Genomic DNA, 21232 nt, shown 5'->3' on the forward strand with positions numbered 1-21232 from the left:
TTGAAGGCTCTGTGAAGCTTGCTGCTATTAACTCGCTCTGCCAAGGGTAGGGAACAGATACAATGCCTGAGCAGGGAATACCTCAGAGAGGCCAGGTACTCTGGAGCAAGCAATCTTCTTCCTGAAGCAGCTGCTGTTGTTGTTGTTCATGGGGTGGGCATTTGGGTGCAGGCAGCTCTAGGGCTCACCAGGTAGGAGCCAGTTGCCAGAAATGCAATAGGAACCAAGACCAGAGCAGGACCCAGGAATGAACCAGGAACTAGGTGATTTCTCAGAGCGAATTCCATAAAGACTGTTGGACCAGCTAAGGTGTATCAGGCTAAGGCCTCTTATGTCTAGGAGTCAATTTGGGGCACACCCAATGCTGGCCCAATAAGGGGCCTCCAGAGGAGAGTCTCTTCTACTTTGCTGATAGCTTCTATATGATTCTTGATGATTCAGAGTCCATGTGGCTCCACTGCAGGAGCACCAGCCTTGAACCCCTGGGAGCCACTGGTTCAAGCCCTGCTGCCTGAAACTTGTTATCATAACATGAAACTTTTTCATGCAACTTCAAAAGCTGTCCTATAAAGAATATGTACTGCATGAACTGGGCTCTATGCTGAGTTAGAGACTTGTACCATCTGCATTCAGCTCACACATTTTTCTTTTGTTGTTAATCAACTCCTGCGTAAACCAGGGAACAAGAGGGGTCAACTAACAGGATCTCAATTCTCGATGGAGCCACGGACTATACAATGTGAGCTAAATTACTTGTGAGTGATCCAACCAAGGCAGGTGGGGACTCAAAATTCAATGAGTCTTGGACAGTGGACCACTCTGCCCCAAACTTGGCCAAATTAATGAGACCTCAAAATGACTTAATGGGCTATTCTGAGTTAATTGTCCAGACAATTTGGGTCAAAACAAATTTTAGAAGAAAATGATCTGACCATGAAACAGAATTATCAGATCAAAAATACAATCTTCAGCTTACCATGCCTCAGCAGTAATCAATAAGTCCAATACAATCCCAGCTTCATGACTGGGAACATCCATTAGCTTTATTAACTTGAGCACAGAGAACGTCAAAAAGAATTCCCCAGACAATCTTTAGGGAAGTGATAAAGTGCAACTACTTCCCTGTAACAGGCTTAGGCAGTCCGCCAGCATGTTCAGGATCCCAGGATAGATATAGATATAGTTTTTGGAAAGGGTGGGGGTCACATAACCTATAATTTGTTTGAACATGGCTACAGAGCCTGGGAGGTGGAGGGGCCTACCAAGGAATAAGCTATATACCAATTGGGAGCTTGGGAGGTGGAAGGTTCTATAGCTTATTCATACATTACAATTATGGATAATTAGCCTGGAGAATAATTTAGGGCCACAAGAATCCAAGATTGAGATTACGCTTTCTTTCCATTCCCTGAAGATGTGGTAGGCCTGATTGACAAACTGAAGAGTAGTAAATCACCTGGACTGGAATGTATACACCCCAAGGTTATGAAGGAACTCAAAAATGAACTTTCACACCTATTAGTAAAAATTTGTAACCCATCATTAAAATCATCCATTGTACCTGAAGACTGGAGGGTGGCTAATGTAACCCCAATATTTAAAAAGGGCTCCAGGGGCGGTCAGGGAAACTATAGACCATTTAGCCTGACTTCAATGCCAGGAAAAATAGTGGAAAGTGTTCTAAATATCAAAATCATAGAACATATAGAAAGACATGGTTTAATGGAACAAAGTCAGCATGGCTTTACCCAAGGCAAGTCTTGCCTCACAAATCTGTTTCATTTTGAAGGAGTCAATAAACATGTAGATAAAGGTGAACTGGTAGATGTAGCGTATTTCGATTTTCAGAAGGCATTTGACAAAGTTCCTCAAGAGAGGCTTCTAGGAAAAGTAAAAGGTCATGGGATAGGTGGCAATGTCCTTTCGTGGATTACAAACTGGCTAAAAGACAGGAAACAGAGTAGGATTAAATGGACAATTTTCTCAGTGGAAGGGAGTGGGCAGTGGAGTGCCTCAGGGATCTGTATTGGGACCTGTACTTTTCAATATATTTATATTGGATCTGGAAAGAGATACGACTAGTGAGGTAATCAAATTTGCAGATGACACAAAATTGTTCAGAGTACTTAAATCACAAGCAGATTGTGATTAATTGCAGGAAGACCTTCTGAGACTGGAAAATTAGGCATCCAAATGGCAGATGAAATTTAATGTAGATAAGTGCAAGGTGATGCATATAGGGAAACATAACCCATGCTATAGTTACACAATGTTAGGTTCCATATTAGGAGCTACCACCCAAGAAAGATCTAGGCGTCATAGTGGATAACTCATTGAAATCATCGATTCAGTTTGCTGCGGCAGTCAAAAAATGTTGGGAATTATTAGAAAGGGAATGGTGAATAAAACGGAAAATATCATAATGCCTCTGTATCACTCCATGGTGAGACTGCACCTTGAATATCGTGTACAATTTTGGTCACCGCATCTCAAAAAAGATATAGTTGCAATGGAGAAGGTACAGAGAAGGGCGACTATAAAGGGGATGAACAGCTCTCCTTTGAGGAAAGACTAAAGAGGTTAGGACTTTTCAGCTTGGAGAAGAGACAGCTGAGGGGGGTTATGATAGAGGTGTTTAAAATCATGAGAGGTCTGGAACGGGTATCTTTCGGATAATAGAAGCACTAGGGGGCACTCCATGAAGTTAGCATGTGGCACATTTAAAACTAATCGGAGAAAGTTCTTTCACTCAACGCACAATTAAACTCTGGAATTTGTTGTCAGGGGATGTGGTTAGTGCAGTTAGTGTAGCTGGGTTTAAAAAGGATTGGATAAGTTCTTGGCGGAGAAGTCCATTACCTGCTATTAAGTTGACTTAGAAAATAGCACTGCTATTACTAGCAACACATGGGATAGACAGTTTTTGGGAATTTGCCAGGTTCTTATGGCCTGGATTGGCCACTGTTGGAAACAGGATGCTGGGCTTGATGGACCCTTGGTCTGACCAGTATGGCATGTTCTTATGTTATGTTCTTACCTTAAGCTTCGAATGGTATGTTATCAAATGCTGTCTAGAAAAGAAGGGAAAATTAATGGGCAACAACTGGAGAGATTAAAGATTAAAAAAACCCCTTCCAAACAAATAACTGAGGAAGATGACAATTTTTAGACCTACAAACTAAGAGGAAGAATATACAATTTATTAAATTCACAAAATACTTTCTCTGTTTTGTTCAGCAAGTGAGAGGAAGTGCAACTTCTGTTGTGTTCAGTGACATTAGTTCTATTTGCTAACAGGAAAATTATTAAAAATACAATTTTATATTTTATATATTGTCAGGAAAACGCTGCTAATAATTCTTAGATGCATTCTTATCTATTGGTGACTGATAGTGTCTCTTTCCCAGTGGTTACAATCCCATTGATTCTGGGGGGCCCACCAAAGGTCTTTCATATGAAGACAAGTCATAGGAACCAATAGGCTGCTGCTAACATGTACTCCAGCAAGATAAAGACTGACCTTCCTGATGTACAGTCTTGTTGCAGGAGAGACCTTGAGGCATACTAGAATCCTGTGCCACTCAACAGGCAGGAAGGTATTATCCTGAAGTCAGTCAATCTAGGCCCCTATGAACTGGATCACCTGGCATGAGATCAAGTTGGACTTTTGAAAATTGATAATGAATCTCATGGACAAACATTTGAATCACCATACAGAAAGACTCAAGGAGGTCTGACAGGGAGGGGACCACCACTAACCAATCATTAAGGTACGGAAACACAGACTCCCTGCATCTGTAGCTGCTTTGCTATAACAGCCAGGTACTTCATGAGCACACTCAGAGTGGCTGAGATGCCAATAGGGAACACTTCATACTGACAACGCACATCCTCCATCTCAAACCTGAAGAATCTGATGGGTAGGGTGAACTGGGATGTGAGCACGAGTCCTTCAGGTCCAGAGCACACAGCCAACCCTTTGGCTGACCATACAGCAGACCTGTGTAGAGCAAATTTTAAATCTCTCCTGGACCAGTAATTTGCTCAAGTTACACAAATCCAGGATTAGTCCATCCAACTTCTTGGGAATTAAGTACTGGAAATAGAACTGTATCACATTCCTGAGGAGGTACAGGTTCTATGATCTTCTAACATAGAAGACATGTTACTTCAAACTGTATTTAAGTTGACTGGGAGGGTTTGGAATTGAGGACCAACATACACTGGTGCACAGATGGGTGCACGAAATGCAAGAGGTAGCCACACTCCACAATTCTCAGAACCCATTTATTCAGTGCAATTGGCTCCATTCCAGAAAGGACTAGACCATTCCCACCAACCTATGGTGGTAGGGAGTTAGGCATCTGGGGCATCAAAAACATGCCCCAGGTTTGGACTGAGGTTGTTGTTGAGCCTTAGGCTGTCACCTTTCTCTCTGCTGCCCTATAGCAGAAAGCTGTTAAGGATCTGAAGGCAGGGTCTGTTGTCCTTGGAAAGATAAAAAGGACTTCATCTGATGAAAAGGCTTTTTGTACAAAAAGTACCAATGCCTCGCATCCTAACACTGTGACAGCGAATACAAAGTTGACAGATGCTCTTTGATCAGCACCACCATCTCCTGCATCTTGTCCTCATATTGATTCTCTCCCGTACATAGGACAGGATGAATATTTTTCTGGAGTCTGCTTGAACGGAGCCAAATGAGCCTCCTGGCTCCCAGACACTGTAGTCCTAGCTGTAATGTCAAAGTCTTCACATTAGATTGTCACATTCCTCTGCATCTGTCAAGGCCCATTGAAACTCAGCTTGACACGGATCTTCTGAGTCCATCAGAGTCTCAAGCTTTAAGGTACTTGTGCATATACCGCACCATGAAAAACTGGTGGGCTGCAATTCTTGCACTGAATATTAATCTTTGAAGACCTTCTTCCCAAAAGAATTCAGCACCTTCTGGTCTTTTCCAAGCAGCATGTTACTCTCTAGAATACTTAATAGATTTTAAAGCAGATAATCACCACAACTAAGTGATAAGGAAGCTTGACTACTTGAAATCCAAGAGGCTTGTATTCTATACTTGAAATTATTATTGTAGCACAGATAAGCAAGACATGGAAGTCTGTCACATCCTCATCTGGAGATCTTTTAAAAGACCATGGACTAAGGACCATAGCAGATTCTATAGTAGGCTTAACTGCAGCAGCCCAAAAGCATCAGGTCTTGCGTTCTCTTCCATCCTTTATTTTATTTATTTATTTATTTTCTTTTATATACCGACATTCGATCGAAATATCACATCGGTTTACAGGGAACTGGGAAATAGGGGGGGGTTGGTCCGCCCTATTTTACATTATAACATGGTATATTAACTATTTAACATTATAACATGGAAACTATATACACGATAACATGGTAAGATTAATGGATAAGATTAATGGATAAGATTAATGGATAACATGGTAAGATTAACATCCTGAGATTAATGGACAACATACTTGCATCTTTTCCAGGAACCATGAGTAAGTAAGGTTCTCAAGATGTGACACATGCCTCAGGACAACTGGTGAGGATTGTAAGGCATCACTGTGGACTCCATCTATGTCCGACCACTGAAACACACTCATCCACTACTTGGACAAAGAGGATGGTGACCAAGGTGGTGATCTCTGGTACTCTAATGGAAAGAGGACTGACAGAAACTCCAAACATTAAATTTAACCTTTCCTTCCAAATCTCTGGTGAGAGGGACCCCCGAAGGGAAAGGGAAGTAGCCAAGATGTCAAGAGGACTCACTCCAGCTAATAAAACTCAAAAGATGCTTGGACAACCCTGGTGCTGCTGCTTCCTCCTCTGCTGACTTTCCTCTGCAGACGGAACTGAATGGGGTCAGGTCTCAAAAGATTTCAGGGCCCCGTACAGTTAGCTATAAGAGAACAAGCAGAAGGGAAAGCAGAAGCAACAATTAACTGAGTGTTCTCTGATCCTCTCAGAATTTTTTCATGGCATACCTGCACTGTAGCCATAGCATACCAGTTCGGAAATGCTGCCTTAAATATATTATTGGGCCTCTAAGTTTAAGTATGTAAAATTGTGGTTGGTTGGGGACAAAGTACTTGATTGGCACTGGAAACTTATCAACCTAGCAACTTGCAGCTGAGTATACTAACAGCTTTCTCCTGATCTCCCTAAAATTTGGCAGATATTAGGGCTAGTGCCATTATATCTCATACTCTTCAAATATCGAGAACAGTATATAAATATCTGGGGATAGATAGGGAGACTGTCTCCTTTACACCCCCACCCCGTGCAAACATGAAAAATTTCTGCATTTACAATCTTTGAGGAATGGCATCAACTTGGACTGCAATATTTATTTTTTTATTTATTTAGTTGAGTTTTTTCTATACCGGCATTCACGATGGAAATCGCATCATGCCGGTTTACAATAAACAAGATGTGCAGAAAGGGAGAATAATAATAACATTAACAGGTGCAACAGAAAAAGTAGCAGTTACAATATAACAGGGACGAAATACAACTTGGGACAGTGAAGAGTTGATATTAATTTAACAGAAGAACGAAAACTGCCCAAACCTGGCAGAGTTTTTGATTAGCCTGTTGGGTGGTCAGAGATGATTAAGGTGAATTAAGGTTCAGTTGGTTTCTGGGTATGCTTTCATAAATAACCAGGTTTTAAGTCTTTTCCTGAAAGTTGGAAGACAGGGTTCTTGTCTCAGTTCTGGTGGGATGGAGTTCCACAGAGTAGGTCCTGCTGTGGAGAATGCTCTGTCTCTGAGAGTTATGTGCTGAAAGGTTTTGAGCAGAGGAATCTGTAGTGAGTCTCTGTAGGACTCTCTGATTGGTCTGGCGGAGGAATATTTTTTAAATGGGATTTGAAGGTTGAGCGGAGAGAGTTGATGGATAACTTTGTAGATGATGTAATGGATTTGTGTAAGATTCTGTGGTGAACTGGCAACCAGTGCAAGTCTTTGAGGATAGGAGATATGTGGTCTCTTTTTCTTGTGTTTGTCAGGATTCTGGCCGCCGTGTTCTGGACCATCTGGAGGGGTTTCGTGTGAGAAGACTGGAGACCTAATAGAACGGAATTGCAATAATCTAATTTAGAGAAGATTATTGATTGCAAGACTGTTCTGTAGTCATGGAAGTGAAAAAGTGGTTTAATTCTTTTTAAGACGTGAAGTTTATGAAAGCAGTCCTTGGTAGTTTGATTGATAAAAGATTTTAGATTTAGCCGATTGTCAATGATAACCCCTAGGTCTCTTACTTGTGGTGTTTGCAAGCCAGTTGGTAGATTTGAGGTGGGGTTGTTGTTTTCAGGGGAAATTAGAAGAAGTTCGGTTTTTGAAGAATTTAGGATTAGATTTAGGCTTGAGAGGAGGTTGTCTATTTGTAGCAGGCAATTTTCCCAGAATTTAATAGTTTTTGTGAGAGATTCTTTGATAGGGATGACGATCTGGACGTCATCCGCGTACATAAAGTATTTGAGGTTCATTTTGGTTAATAGTTGACATAGGGGGAGGAGGTAAATATTAAAGAGCGTGGGTGAAAGGGAGGAACCCTGCGGAACTCCTAGCGAGGAGGGATAAAGCTGAGATTCTTTGTTGTGTATTTTGACCTTGTATCCTCTGTTTGCTAGGAATGATTTGAACCAAGCAAGAGCAGAGCCTGTTATTCCAATGTTCGCTAGTTGAATTAGGAGGAGGGAGTGATTAACAGTATCAAAGGCAGCCGATAGGTCGAGGAGAATCAGTAGGTAGGCATGACCTTTATCGAAGCCCACGATGAGGTAATCTGTTAAGGATATGAGAAGTAATTCTGTACTAAGGGATTTTCGGAAGCCATATTGAGTGGGGAATAATAAATTGTGGTCTTCGAGGTAGTCTGATAATCTGGCGTTAACTAATTTTTCCATTACCTTAGCAATAAAAGGGAGGTTGGAGATTGGGCGAAAGTTGGAAGGGTCTTTGGGATTTAAGTTAGGTTTTTTTACGAGTGGTTTGATGGAGGCGATTTTCAGGTCGTCTGGATAGATTCCCTGTGCCAAGGAACAATTGATAATGTCAGTCAGGGCTTTAGAGATGGTATCTGGTATTAGCAGCAGTAGTTTGGAAGGAATATGGTCGAATAGGTGGGATGAGGGTTTCATTCTCTTTAAAACTGATTGGGTCTCTGAAGCTGCTATCGGTTCAAAGGCTTGTATGGAAATGCCTTTGCAGGGGTGGAGGTATGCGCTGGAGGGCGCTAAGGTATTAGGTTTCAGCTGTGATTGCAGTTTGGTTATTTTATTACTGAAAAAGATGGCTAATTTCTCTGCTTTTTCGTGCGCTTGGTTGAGAGGGATGTCCGGAGGGTTGACTTAACTTCGAAATGTAAGAGAAGAGGGCTTTTGAATCGAAGATGAGGTGATGTATCTTGTGAGCGTAGTAGTCCCTTTTTGTTTTTAATGTAGCGCTCTTGTATAGGTGGAGTGCAAGTTTGTAAGTCGAGAGGGAAGTCTGTGAAGGTGCTTTACACCATTTACTTTCTTTTTGTCGAAGGGAGAGTTTAAGTTTATGAAGTTCTTCATTAAACCAGGGTTGTCTTTTGGAGGCGTTGTGGTTTGGTTTTTTTTGTAGCCAGTGGACAGAGTTTGCTGCTGAAACTGTGATATGTGAAGCAGATACAGATATTAGAGACTATGAAGAATTCAGAAATTGGTTTATCCATTTAATATATTTATACAGCTCCAAACATCTTAGATTTAAGTATGTAGGCTAAGACGTTTCTAGTCCCTCGCATCTACAGAAAGATTGCTTAGTTTTCTAAGCTTTGTCCCTAGATTATGTGCGCACGCGCACGGGCGCATGTAGATATCAATTTAGACAGATCTTTTTCATGAATCTAGCTCAACTCTGGTAAAAATAATGGAAAGTACACCTGCAATTAAACTTGAATGAGCAGGATTGGCAAGGTATTTGAATACAGTAAACATACATAAACATAGTAAATGTCAGATAATGAACAAAAAGGCCCATCGAGTCTGACCAGGAGCAATTTTATGCACATCTGCCCAAAGTAGATCAAATTACCATATGGAACCCATCCCCCAATCCTTGTGTGTCCCGTATGGAGTTGAAAATGCTGCTCCGTACAGATTATCCCTTATCTTCCAATAAGAACAATATTAGGATTTTGAATCCAATATATAGGCATCTAACAATTTTCTAAATTTAATTCATTCTCCAGTTCATTGCGCTGGAGGGAGGATGGCGAGCACAGTACTATTTCTCACATGAGGTGGTGGTCCTGCTGCTAAGTAGACGAAGCCCCTGTAAAACCTTCCGACTGTGTATTTGGCATACAAAATGGAATCTCTGGCAACAAGATGAACGTTTGACCTCTTTTTCTCTGCATGTATGCAGAGAAAATGGAACTTTCTGTCCCGGCAAGAAATTTCCTGGCAATATTGCTACATAAATAAGCTTGTTTACAGAGCTGCCCTGAAGCAAAGAGATGACTATCCTTTAAAAACAGACACCTGGGTCCTGATGCCAGGAAGGCTGGAATTTATGATTCTGCTGCCCAAATTTCCCAATCAGCATTTGTGAACTTAGAAATTTGCTTTGCAAAGCCTGGTCAATGTCATGCTGCTACAAAGGTGATCTGTTGGATTGAAAAAAAACACAGGCAGTGTTGGATCAATCCAATTTCCACTCTAAAGGCTAATTGCTCTCACTGTTAATCAGCTAAGAAAAGCAGAGAAATACTTACTAAAAAAAAAAGGAGAAAAAGAATTAAGAAGCTTTTTGTCACATATGACAACTTTCATGTCTCTCTTCTGCTGTTAGCTTAGAATAGAACAACTGTGGTTCCCCTCAAGGAATTGCCATGGTCTTCCAAAAGAGCTTCTTACATTGTAAGCAAGAAGGACCCCTCCTGACATCTCTTCCAGCCATGAACCAGCACAACAAGGATTCTCCTGCAGCCAAGGGATGAGCTTATCACAAAGACTGCATAACAAGGTATGGGTACTTGCTTTTCTGACAGGATTTTAGTAAGAATGCTACATTAATACAAGAGCAAGAAGCAGTTGATTTGATATGCCAGTGCCTCACTGATTTTATAACAAGGTAATTTTCTATTTATAATATTTGATGAATCCCTGATCCTTGTAACCAATAAGTAATTAGCTTATAATCATAAGATCATTGTGTTAGCCCTAATAAAATTTCTATTATTTAAGATAGTGTAGTGTTATTTTCTGATAAGCTAGGATCATACATAAAGATATTGTTATATATCTTTATGTATGAACCCTGCCTCTCAATTTTCAAGAAAAGACTCAAGACTTGGCTGTTCAAACAAGCATTTCCGGACTCCAATTAATTTAACCTCTCACCATCAATACATAAAACTCAGCCATTTATCGTTAGCCAACGTTAACCTTTCCTTTCGTTTCTCTCCTCGCCCAGTTCAACCACCCTTGTTATATGTAACTGCTTTTTTCCGCAACATAGTTCCAGTTTGAAGTTTATCATGCACCCCTGTTTTACTGTGAACCAGCATGATGTGACTGTTGTCATGAATGCCGGTATATAAAAAACCAAAATAAATAAAATAAAATAAAATATAAATTATATGCAGAAACTTACAGCTATATACGAAACTAGCATAAAAGGTTGCAACAGTGATTACACTGGGCAACAAATTTTCACAAAAGTCATGTTACGGAAATGAAATTAGTCAATTCTTATAAATTTCCATGTGCTAAACACGAATGTGACTGTAAAAATGCAAAATTGGCTCTAGTGTTTTTGTAATATGCAATAATATAATTACATCTTGAACTGTATGCCAATAGCTCACTGGGCAACAAATTTTCACAAAAGTCATGTTACGGAAATGAAATTAGTCAATTCTTATAAATTTCCATGTGCTAAACACGAATGTGACTGTAAAAATGCAAAATTGGCTCTAGTGTTTTTGTAATATGCAATAATATAATTATAACTTGAACTGTATGCCAATAGTAGGAGACCTACGGTTAATACCGTTTGAAAAATGAAGTCATAGACTACATCTTAGATTTCTTTGCTTGTCTCTTGTACACCTGTTCGGGAACATCTCTGCAGAGAGTGTCCAGCAGTAGTCAGCCAGCATGAATATTTCAAATGCTCACCCTTTCTGACTGGGCTTCATATAGTACACTGCTGATGTCAGCTTACTCAGCAGCAGCATGGCAGTAGAACTGCATTGCATCAGAAAATGATGTAATAAACTCTAGATGTGTGCATGATGGTATTATGCAATATTACATCATTCTAGGCTTATTTAGGATGTTGTTACAGTCCTACTGGATAAATTTACACGACTAAACATATTTAGAAAAGGCTCCAGGTGCGATCCGGGTAACTATAGACCAGTGAGCCTGACTTCAGTGCCGGGAAAAATAGTGGAAACTATTCTCAAGATCAAAATCATAGAGCATATAGAAAGACATGATTTAATGGAATATAGTCAACATGGATTTACCCAAGGGAAGTCTTGCCTAACAAATCTGCTTCATTTTTTTGAAGGGGTTAATAAACATGTGGATAAAGGTGAACCAGTAGATGTAGTGTATTTGGATTTTCAGAAGGCGTTTGACAAAGTCCCTCATGAGAGGCTTCTACGAAAACTAAAAAAAGTCATGGGATAGGAGGTGATGTCCTTTCATGGATTACAAGCTGGTTAAAAGACAGGAAACAGAGAGTAGGATTAAATGGTCAATTTTCTCAATGGAAAAGGGTAAACAGTGGAGTGCCTCAGGGATCTGTACTTGGACCGGTGCTTTTCAATATATATATATATATATATAAATGATCTGGAAAGGAATATGACAAGTGAATAATCAAATTTGCAGATGATACAATTGTTCAGAGTAGTTAAATCACAAGCAGATTATGATAAATTGCAGGAAGACCTTGTGAGATTGGAAAATTGGACATCCAAATGGCAGATGAAATTTAATGTGGATAAGTGCAAGGTGATGCATATAGAGAAAAATAACCTATGCTATAATTACACAATGTTGGGTTCCATATTAGGTACTACAACCCAAGAAAGATCTAGGTGTCATAGTGAATAACACATTGAAATAGTCAGTTCAGTGTGCTGTGGCAGTCAAAAAAGCAAACAATGTTGGGAATTATTAGAAAGGGAATGGTGAATAAAACGGAAAATGTCATAATGCCTCTGTATCGCTCCTTAGTGAGACCACACCTTGAATACTGTGTACAATTCTGGTCGCCGCATCTCAAAAAAGATATAATTGCGATGGAGAAGGTACAGAGAAGGGCTACCAAAATGATAAGGGGAATGGAACAACTCCCCTTGAGGAAAGAATAAAGAGGTTAGGACTTTTCAGCTTGGAGAAGAGACAGCTGAGGGGGGATATGATAGAGATGTTTAAAATCATGAGAGGTCTAGAACAGGTAGATGTGAATCGGTTATTTACTCTTTCGGATAGTAGAAAGACTAGGGGGCACTCCATGAAGTTAGCATGGGGCACATTTAAAACTAATCGGAGAAAGTTCTTTTTTACTCAACGCACAATTAAACTCTGGAATTTGTTGCCAGAGGATGTGGTTAGTGCAGTTAGTATAGCTGTGTTTAAAAAAGGATTGGATAAGTTCTTGGAGAAGAAGTCCATTACCTGCTATCAAGTTCACTTAGAGAATAGCCACTGCCATTAGGAATGGTAACATGGAATAGACTTAGTTTTTGGATACTTGCCAGGTTCTTATGGCCTGGATTGGCCACTGTTGGAAACAGGATGCTGGGCTTGATGGATCCTTGGTCTGACCCAGTATGTTATTTTCTTATGTTCTTAAAGTGAACTATATTAAATATCTTCAAAACGAGAGCCAATAAAAAACTTTTCATGGTCATATTCGTGTTCAGCACATCAAGATACTACAGAGTAGGACCTTTTTAGGTCAGTAACACTTTCATTGTTGCCCAGTGTTATCTATACCCCAATGCAAGTACAGTAGCAAGAATATCCCAAGGCAAAGTGATAGGGACAAAGCTGCAGCAGCAAAGGGGGTTTCAGCCATTAAAAGCAATTTTAGAAAAGCATGACTGGAAATGCATTACTCATCTAGTCACTGTTACAAAAGAATGTTACAGCAATATGATAATCAGTAATAAGAACATAAGATTTGCCATACTGGGTCAGACCAAATGTCCAAGTCCAGTATCCTGTTTCCAACAGTGGCCAAGCCAGGTCACAAATACCTGACAGGATCCCAAAAGGTCGTCAGATTCCATGCAGCCGATTCCAAGGTTAAGGAATGAATTTCTCCAAAGTCCACCTTAATAATGTTTTATGGACTTTTCTTCCAGGAACTTCTTCAAATATTTTTTAAACCTAGCTACACTAACAGCTTTTACAATATCCTCCAGCAACAAATTCCAGAGTATATTTATACATTGATTATAAAAATTCTATTTGTCTTATATTACCTAGTAAAGCAAGTTTGTTTACTGTATATGGTGTTTTCTGTAAACAGCAGAATGAATTAGCTATTACATGTGGCTGATGTTATCTAGCAACACCGAACAGTTTCCTGATTAGTAGAGCTCTGACCTCTACTGAGCATGTGCAGGATTCCTGGGTAGGTGTTACCTCATGATTCTCTTCAGACTGTATGATAGCTAAAATGAACTAGGCAGTCAACTCTCCATGGAATTGAGTGGGTATTCCATGGCTAAACCATCCTGCTATCTATGGAAACACTATTTACAGTAAGTGAACTTGCTTTTTGCATCAATAAGTGGGCTGAATTAGCCATTCCATGTGAGGAGTCTGAAGCTGAGGGTTGTAGTGGAAAGTTTACTGAATAAGCAACCTAGACTCCACCATGGACAGTAGACTACTGCGAGATCAGGCTATGCAAACTGCCTGCCCGAAAATACTATCAGTCCTTCAGAGGTAGTTGAGACAGTAATGAGATGTAAAAGGTGTGAAATGATGATCAAGTTGCTGCTTTGCAGATGTCTTCTAAAGGCACTTCTCGCAAATGAGTAATGGAAGAGGCCAAAGCTATCATTTGACGAGCTTTGACAGAGTCATTTATCTGTAAACCTGCAAAGGGGTAGCAGTGATGAATACATTCTGCTATCTACTTGGATGTTAGTTTGGCAACAGGAACATCTATTTAATATAGATTTCTTGTCGCTATACCTCCAGTGGTTCTTAATGGATTACAATTGTATACATACAAAAAACAAAAAACAATATAAAACAGTAAAATAAATCAACCAGAAATAGCATAAATATAATAGCCGGCCATAAAAATAATTTTTTGCTTCTATGTGCCGTAAACTGCTAATTGAAATAAGTATGTCTTTATGTTCTTTTAGAAACTTCTGTTACACGATATCAAATATAACTATTCAGGAAGTGAGTTCCATAATTCTGGTGCTGCCACAGAGAAGGATCTCTCTCTCCTGATTCCAAGCAGTGCTATTTTAATGTTTACTACAACTTATCTGTTTTTATTTGGTTTTATATATTATGATTTAACATGATAATTGTGTTTGCTAGGAGTAATTTGTTCAAGATTTTATACATAAGGAAGTTGGGTAACTAGGAAGATATAGGTAGTTAACTGTAGTGTTTTAAGTCATTGCCAGACAAAATAAATCCATACGTTAGGTTAGCTTTACATCCCTACTCCCTTAGAAATTTTAAATCAATAACAAATAAACAAAATGATGCAGGATGTGGTCCAGCAGCAAGGAGGAGGCTTTCCAGCCTTTTGCACTGAGTGCCACATGAGTGCCACATGTATGATTATCTCCCAGCTATCGAGAGGTCATATGTGTGCGCTAAGTGCAAAGGGCTCCAAGCCTTCAGAGAACGAGTTCGATCTCTGGAAGCTGGAGGGCCAGACAAAGAGAGCTAAGAGAGACAAAGGCATATAGAGGACACTTTCAGAGACATAGTAGAGAAGTTCCACCTCCAATATGGCAGCCCCTGTGCTGTTTTGGAAGAGAAAGGTCACCTGGAAGGAGAGCATCAGCTTCATGAGGGAGGAAGCAATCCTGAAGCTAGAACCTGCCCTCAAGATGTAGCATCCTCTCACACAGAGAATAGGTTTCCAGGGGCACATGCCAAGGAGGGAAGGGTTAGAATGGCCGTTACAGTTGGTAAATCAATTATTAGGAAGATTGATAACTTGGTAGCTGATGGATGTGAGAATTGCTTGGTAACTTGCATGCCTGGTACAAAGGTGGCAGACCTTATGCATCACATAGATAGGATTTTAGATAGTGCTGGGAGGAGATGGCTTTCTTGGTACATGTGGGTACCAATGACATAGGAAAGCTGAAATCCAGAACCTCCAGGGTAGCATTCTCAGAAATGCTCCCCATTCCACATGCAGGACCCCAGTGGGGAAAAGAGCTCCAAAGTCTCAATGTGCGGATAAGACAAAGGTGCAAGGAAGAGGTTTTTAGATTTGCTGGAGCTGGGCTTCATTTTGGGAAAGGGGGAGCCTTTTCCAAAAGGATGGGCTCCACCTTAAACAGAGTGGAACCGGTTGCTGGCATTAACCTTTAAAAAGGAGATAGCACAGTTTTTAAACTATATGATAGGGAAAGCAGATAGTCGCTCAGAAGCATATGGTTCGAAATGATGTAACTTTGAAGCATACTAAGAGAACAGGGAAAATAGAGCATCCCAGTAGAGAGGTTGCAATAAATTCAAAAGGGGACCAGGTGCCTTTAAGTGAAGTGCAGAAAGATTCCAAATTACCCTTGTCAACTGATGAGCAGGTTAACACAAACAAGAAACATACTTTGAAATGTCTATATACAAGTCTGATGCAAAGCATTGATAAGGAAAGCAAAGAGAATTCGAAAAAAAGCTTGCTGTGGAAGCAAAAACTCATAAAACCTTTTCCAGGTACATTTAAAGTAAAATGCCTGCACGGGAGTCAGTTGGACCATTTTATTTATTTATATTATTCTAGATTTTTGTATTCTGTTTTTCAGCATGTCAAAGTGAATTACATTATTTCCCTATCCCAGAGGGTTATTAAGTTATTTCCCTATCCCAGAGGGTTTACAATCTAAGGGGGTCATTCTTCCAAGTGGATCGCACGCGAAAAGTCTCTTATCGCGTGCGATACCAAGATGAGGGTGGAGTCGGGACAGCATCAGCCCCGGAAGAGGAGGAGTTGGGGCGGCACCAGGGCCGATGCTACAAAGACTTCGCCAATAGCTAAAGATACACTGCGTTTTTGCTGCCAGTTTCGCACCGAATAAGTACACCGCTGGCACAGTCGGTCCCGGCGAAGAGTGCACCAACGATGGTGGGGCATATAAGCCCGTCCTTAGGCACTCCATCCTTGCTGACAACTGACGCTGGGCCCACGGAGACATTCTGCCACAGTCCCTACATGACCCTTGGTCGTGATCTGAGCCCAAACAAATGTAGCAATAATTATGTCCATCGGTGATGGACATAATTTTGCCACATTGGCAGTACTTGAACCCGGATGACTTCGGAGCCATCTGGGATGAAAAAAATTGAGAAAAAAACATGAAAAATTAGTCGAAAAAATAGCAAGAGGAAAAAAGCCCCGCGTGCGATTGGCTCGCGGAAAAAAAGAAACTGAAGAGGTGAGGGAACCACACAGGAACACTACCGCGCAGCTGCACAGAGTCAAAGCTCTGTGATTAGCTGAGGAAACTCTGCCTACTTGGGGTCGCGATGCTTCCCAGACAGCATGGCTAATTCAGCCCTGCTGTCGATGGGAAAATATTCATCAGTAATTTCATTGTCTCCCAACAGGCCTAGTTTTGAAAAGACTGCGTCCGGAGGGAGCCTACAGAAAGTAGAATACTCAAGAAAGAAGAAAAGAAAATGGTAGTCTGAGCATGAAATCCCCAAGAAGAGTTCTAAGGCAGGCTAATAAAAAATGGCTTAGTTCTTGTAGAAAATGTAAAAGTACAATCGAGAAGATATATAAAAGCCAACTTATAGTGGAGCAAGAGGTCTGGTCAGAAAACAGAGAAAGTTTCTTTACAAGATTGATAAGGGATTTAATAAACTTGGGTCTGCAGACCAAAGGAAGGCAGCACTGACAAGGCCAGACTGGCAAGGTAAAGTCACCAAAATAGTCTCTGAGCTGTCCTATGACACAAATGCACTTCTATAGTGGCTTCCACTGGGACTTCAAGGTCCGTTAAGCTTGTTGAATATGGACATGTACCACTGGAGTAATAGGAAAGATGATACCATGACTACGCATCTGCCAAGCATATTTGCTGACCCTGAAAGACTCACTTCACCAAGGATATTAAGTCTGTAATCCTGTGGGCAGAGAGATGGGCTATCAACCAAGTCATATCTAGCAAAGCCCCAATGAACTCCAAATGAGGAGATAAGCTTCAACTGAACTGAGCAACTTAATGCAAACTCCAGCAACTCTAGCACCCAAATGATGTTGCACATAGATTTGTTTACTCCTTCCTAAAACTGAATAGAAATGTTATGACAACTGCCAGACACTTCACAAAAACAAAGTGCCAATGTTAGGCCAAAGGGTAGTACATGGTACAGGAAGTGATGATTCCCTAGCACAAATCTGAGCTACTTCCTGTGACTGGGATGAATCTTTATGTAGGTATATACATCCTTGAGATTCAGAGAGCATAACCCGTTTTCTTTGTTTAGAAGGGTAGTAATGGTGTTCAGGGAAATCCTGAATCTTTCCTTCAAACCTTTCCAAGATCCTTAGGTCTAAGGGAACCTGGGAACCAGGAAGGACTTTCCTGTGGTGGAACAGGCTTGAATGATTTGTGTTTAAGAGTGAGATGAGCTCCATTTCTAGCTACTCCTAGTGAGAAGGTGCATGAAAAATCTTTAGGGGTATAATATGGTTGGATTTTCAATAAGCATAATTTGTAGCCCTTTTTTACAATCTGGAGAACCCAACTGGTACAAGATTACAAGGGGCAAACAATTTGAGTACAACTTCATCCTCCCCCTACCCCCTCAGCTACAGGCTACACTTTGCATAATTTAACAAAGGGCATACTGACCAACATGAGGATGAGATTCATAAAGCCTAGTAAACTGCCAACAGGAGTCTTCATTGGCTCAAGCCTGACAAGGGAAGTCTGATGAGTTTCCAGGCAACTTTTCAATTGAGGGACACTTCATCCACATCCACGCATGCCAAACTATGCATTAATGAAAGAATGCTAACTGTACAAGGAATCACACCTTTATAATAGGGGATCAATTACAATGCAAACAGCAAAGTTCTTAAGCTTAAAATTCACATTCTTGAAAAATATACACATTTGAGAAAAAACATTTTGGACATTTTTTTTTTTTAAATAGTTTAACTTTTTTTCTTGACACCAGTAAACAAAAGAAACCATATAAATCAGATATAAAATACTGAACCTGTTGATAGAAGAAATTTAATGTTGGTTTATCTTCTGTGAACTGATTTAAAAATCCTTTTGGTAAGTAGCGGACTCTAAGTTCATATCTGAAAAAAGAAAAACATTACTAATCAATTAAATAAACTGGAAAACATACATGCTATTTTAAATCTCAAGTGTATTAATAAAATTAAACACATTTCTTAGATCTTGTGGAGTTTTAATCCCACCAATTTGGGTAAGGTCCAATTTTTTAGCCCCAATGGGAATGGGTGATGAGTTAAGCCCCCTAATATACATATTGTCAATAGCACAGATATAAATAAGACAACAGTAAAAAAAACAATACTAACATTTTTGAAAACTATTTATTCAACTTCCTAACTTGCTATACTGCCTAATATAAAATCTCTATGTGGATCACAATAATAATCAAATTCAATCCCCACCAATCACCACCCCAATCCAATCAAATACATACAAAAAAACAACCCATGGCAATACATTTAAAAGTCTCAAATACTGTCAAGTTAATCATAAAAATACACCTTAACAAAATCCTCAATATCTCCCACCTAAAATACAATACCTACGAGCCAGACAACCTAATAACTCTCAATCAATCTCACAGCATTCAATAAAACATTCTCATAACTTTACCAGACTGATTTAACTACTTTTCATTCTTGCTTGTCCAATCATTTCCAAACCTTCAATGAATAACCAAGCTTTAAGCAATTTGTGAAATTTCAAATAACTTGAGGGATTATTTGTGAATATTTGTGAATATTTTTCAAACAATTTTTGTGCATGGTCTTTCAACTTCAAGTAACTGTCTGACAAATTTCCCAAGGAATTTTGTCCTAAAAAGCTGCTGCAGCACAACTAAAAAATGGAGCTGCAAATGTCCACTAATCTCACTTATGATGGGGCTGAAATTTTGAGGAGTTCCAGACTAGAACCTAAAGGGCACATAAGAAATGAGAAGACTGGACAAATAAAATAGACCCATAGTGTGTAAACATTTTTAAACAATGGATAGTAAATTTTACATGCTAGGAACTGGAAGCCAATGCAATTATTGGAAATTTGGAGAAATATATTATTGAGTTCCAAGATCCAATACAGGTCTAGCTATTGTATTCTGTACTATTTGCCAATACTTAATAGTAACTCCAGGTAGACTCTGATACATGGTGTTGCTGTAATCCAATCGGTTTACAATTAAAGCACAAGTTACAGTTTTAATGTATTTAACCTCCAGCACGTCAAAGTTTATGAATCAATCGCTAAAGTGGAAATGACAAATGAACTACCGATGAAATTTGTTTTTGCATTGATAATTTCAGAATACCCAAGTTTTGAAATACATTACTGTTTTGAATATCTAACCCTTGAATATTAAGAAAGGTGGACAAAGGTCAGTTAAAACCACTTATCCATAATAATTAAGATGTATCTGGATTTAGCTTAAGTTTATGCTCCCAAAGCTGGACAGCCACTGCACCTAAACATCTATTCAGTTTGCTTACAGCTTCAGACTGATCTTACCCCATATAAATCACAACCTGGTTGTCTGTTTAAAAAAAAAAAAAAATTTAATTCTAAAACTTTGAATCAAAAATGTACAAATTAAATAAAAGAGGAGAAAGAATCAATTCTTGAGATACTCCGCAAGAATATTCAGCACCCCAAAACACCTAATTAGTTCATTCTATTAGATATGATCGCATCTATTGTAGTGTAAGTCCTTGCACTCCCAAATCTGATAGCTGATTTAACAAAAGAACCAGTATATGATTAACAGAATCAAAAGCTAACAAGTGTTGTTGGATCATCACTTTTTGTAATTATTGGTCTGTAATTAGCTAACACATTACAGTCCAAATTAGCCTTTTTAAAAATGAGCCAAAATTGCCTGTTCCAGGACAAATGGAACTTGTGCCTGAACTAAGCTAGAATGCATTAACTTTCAAAGAAATGGCCAAATTCCCAATTCCTTCTTTACTAAAAATATAGTAGGAAATGAATCAGGATGACATCACATTCATGTCTTTTAAACACTTTTCAAGACTAAACAAGGCCAATTTCTTAAATTCCCAAGTAGCAGCACCATTTGCAACTAACAAACTTGTTTTTTTTCTCTGAATTTGTGAACTCTCAGATCATTTCTCAAAGAATCAACTTAAGGAAAAAACACAGTACTGCATCTACGGCCAAGTCCATAAGCAAAGCACGTCAAGCACTGACTGACCCCGACAAGGCTTTGGGAAGCTTGCTGGGCAGACTGAATCGACTATTTGTCCTTTTCTACGGTCATTTCTATGCTTCTATGTTTAAGTCTTTGCTAATTGTTTTTTGGATTTTTAGTTTTTACCCAAATGCAATAAAGATTTACAAGTAAATCTTAAGAAATCACAAATCTTGAACACTAAATGAGCTAAAGAAAAATCCATTCAATAAGAAACCTAAATTACAAAATTGTGCCAAGTTCACATAATAGGAAGAAGAAAAAAAAAAGAAAAATGTCTTTCATAAGAACATAAGAAATTGCCATGCTGGGTCAGACCAAGGGTCCATCAAGCCCAGCATCCTGTTTCCAACAGAGGCCAAACCAGGCCGCAAGAACTTGGCAATTACCCAAATACTAAGAAGAACCCATGCTACTGATGCAATTAATAGCAGTGGCTATTCCCTAAGTAAAATTGATAAATAGCCACTAATGTACTTCTCCTCCAAGAACTTATCCAAACCTTTTTTGAACCCAGCTACATTAACTGCACTAACT

General features: G+C 39.4%; 1 protein-coding gene across 23 annotated transcripts in view; it reads right to left on the reverse strand.

The window, feature by feature from the left end:
- The window catches only part of PTK2 (protein tyrosine kinase 2), a 1447287-nt gene that overhangs the window by 1112173 nt on the left and 313882 nt on the right, over positions 1-21232 (reverse strand). For all 23 annotated transcript variants that reach the window (XM_029592091.1, XM_029592099.1, XM_029592089.1 and 20 more), the window contains one exon: positions 18464-18551. In XM_029592091.1, coding sequence (XP_029447951.1) covers positions 18464-18551 — 88 coding nt within the window. The remainder of the gene's footprint in view (positions 1-18463; positions 18552-21232) is intronic.

The sequence above is a fragment of the Rhinatrema bivittatum genome, chromosome 2 (genome assembly GCF_901001135.1).
Source record: "Rhinatrema bivittatum chromosome 2, aRhiBiv1.1, whole genome shotgun sequence".
In the NCBI taxonomy this organism is placed as follows: domain Eukaryota; kingdom Metazoa; phylum Chordata; class Amphibia; order Gymnophiona; family Rhinatrematidae; genus Rhinatrema; species Rhinatrema bivittatum.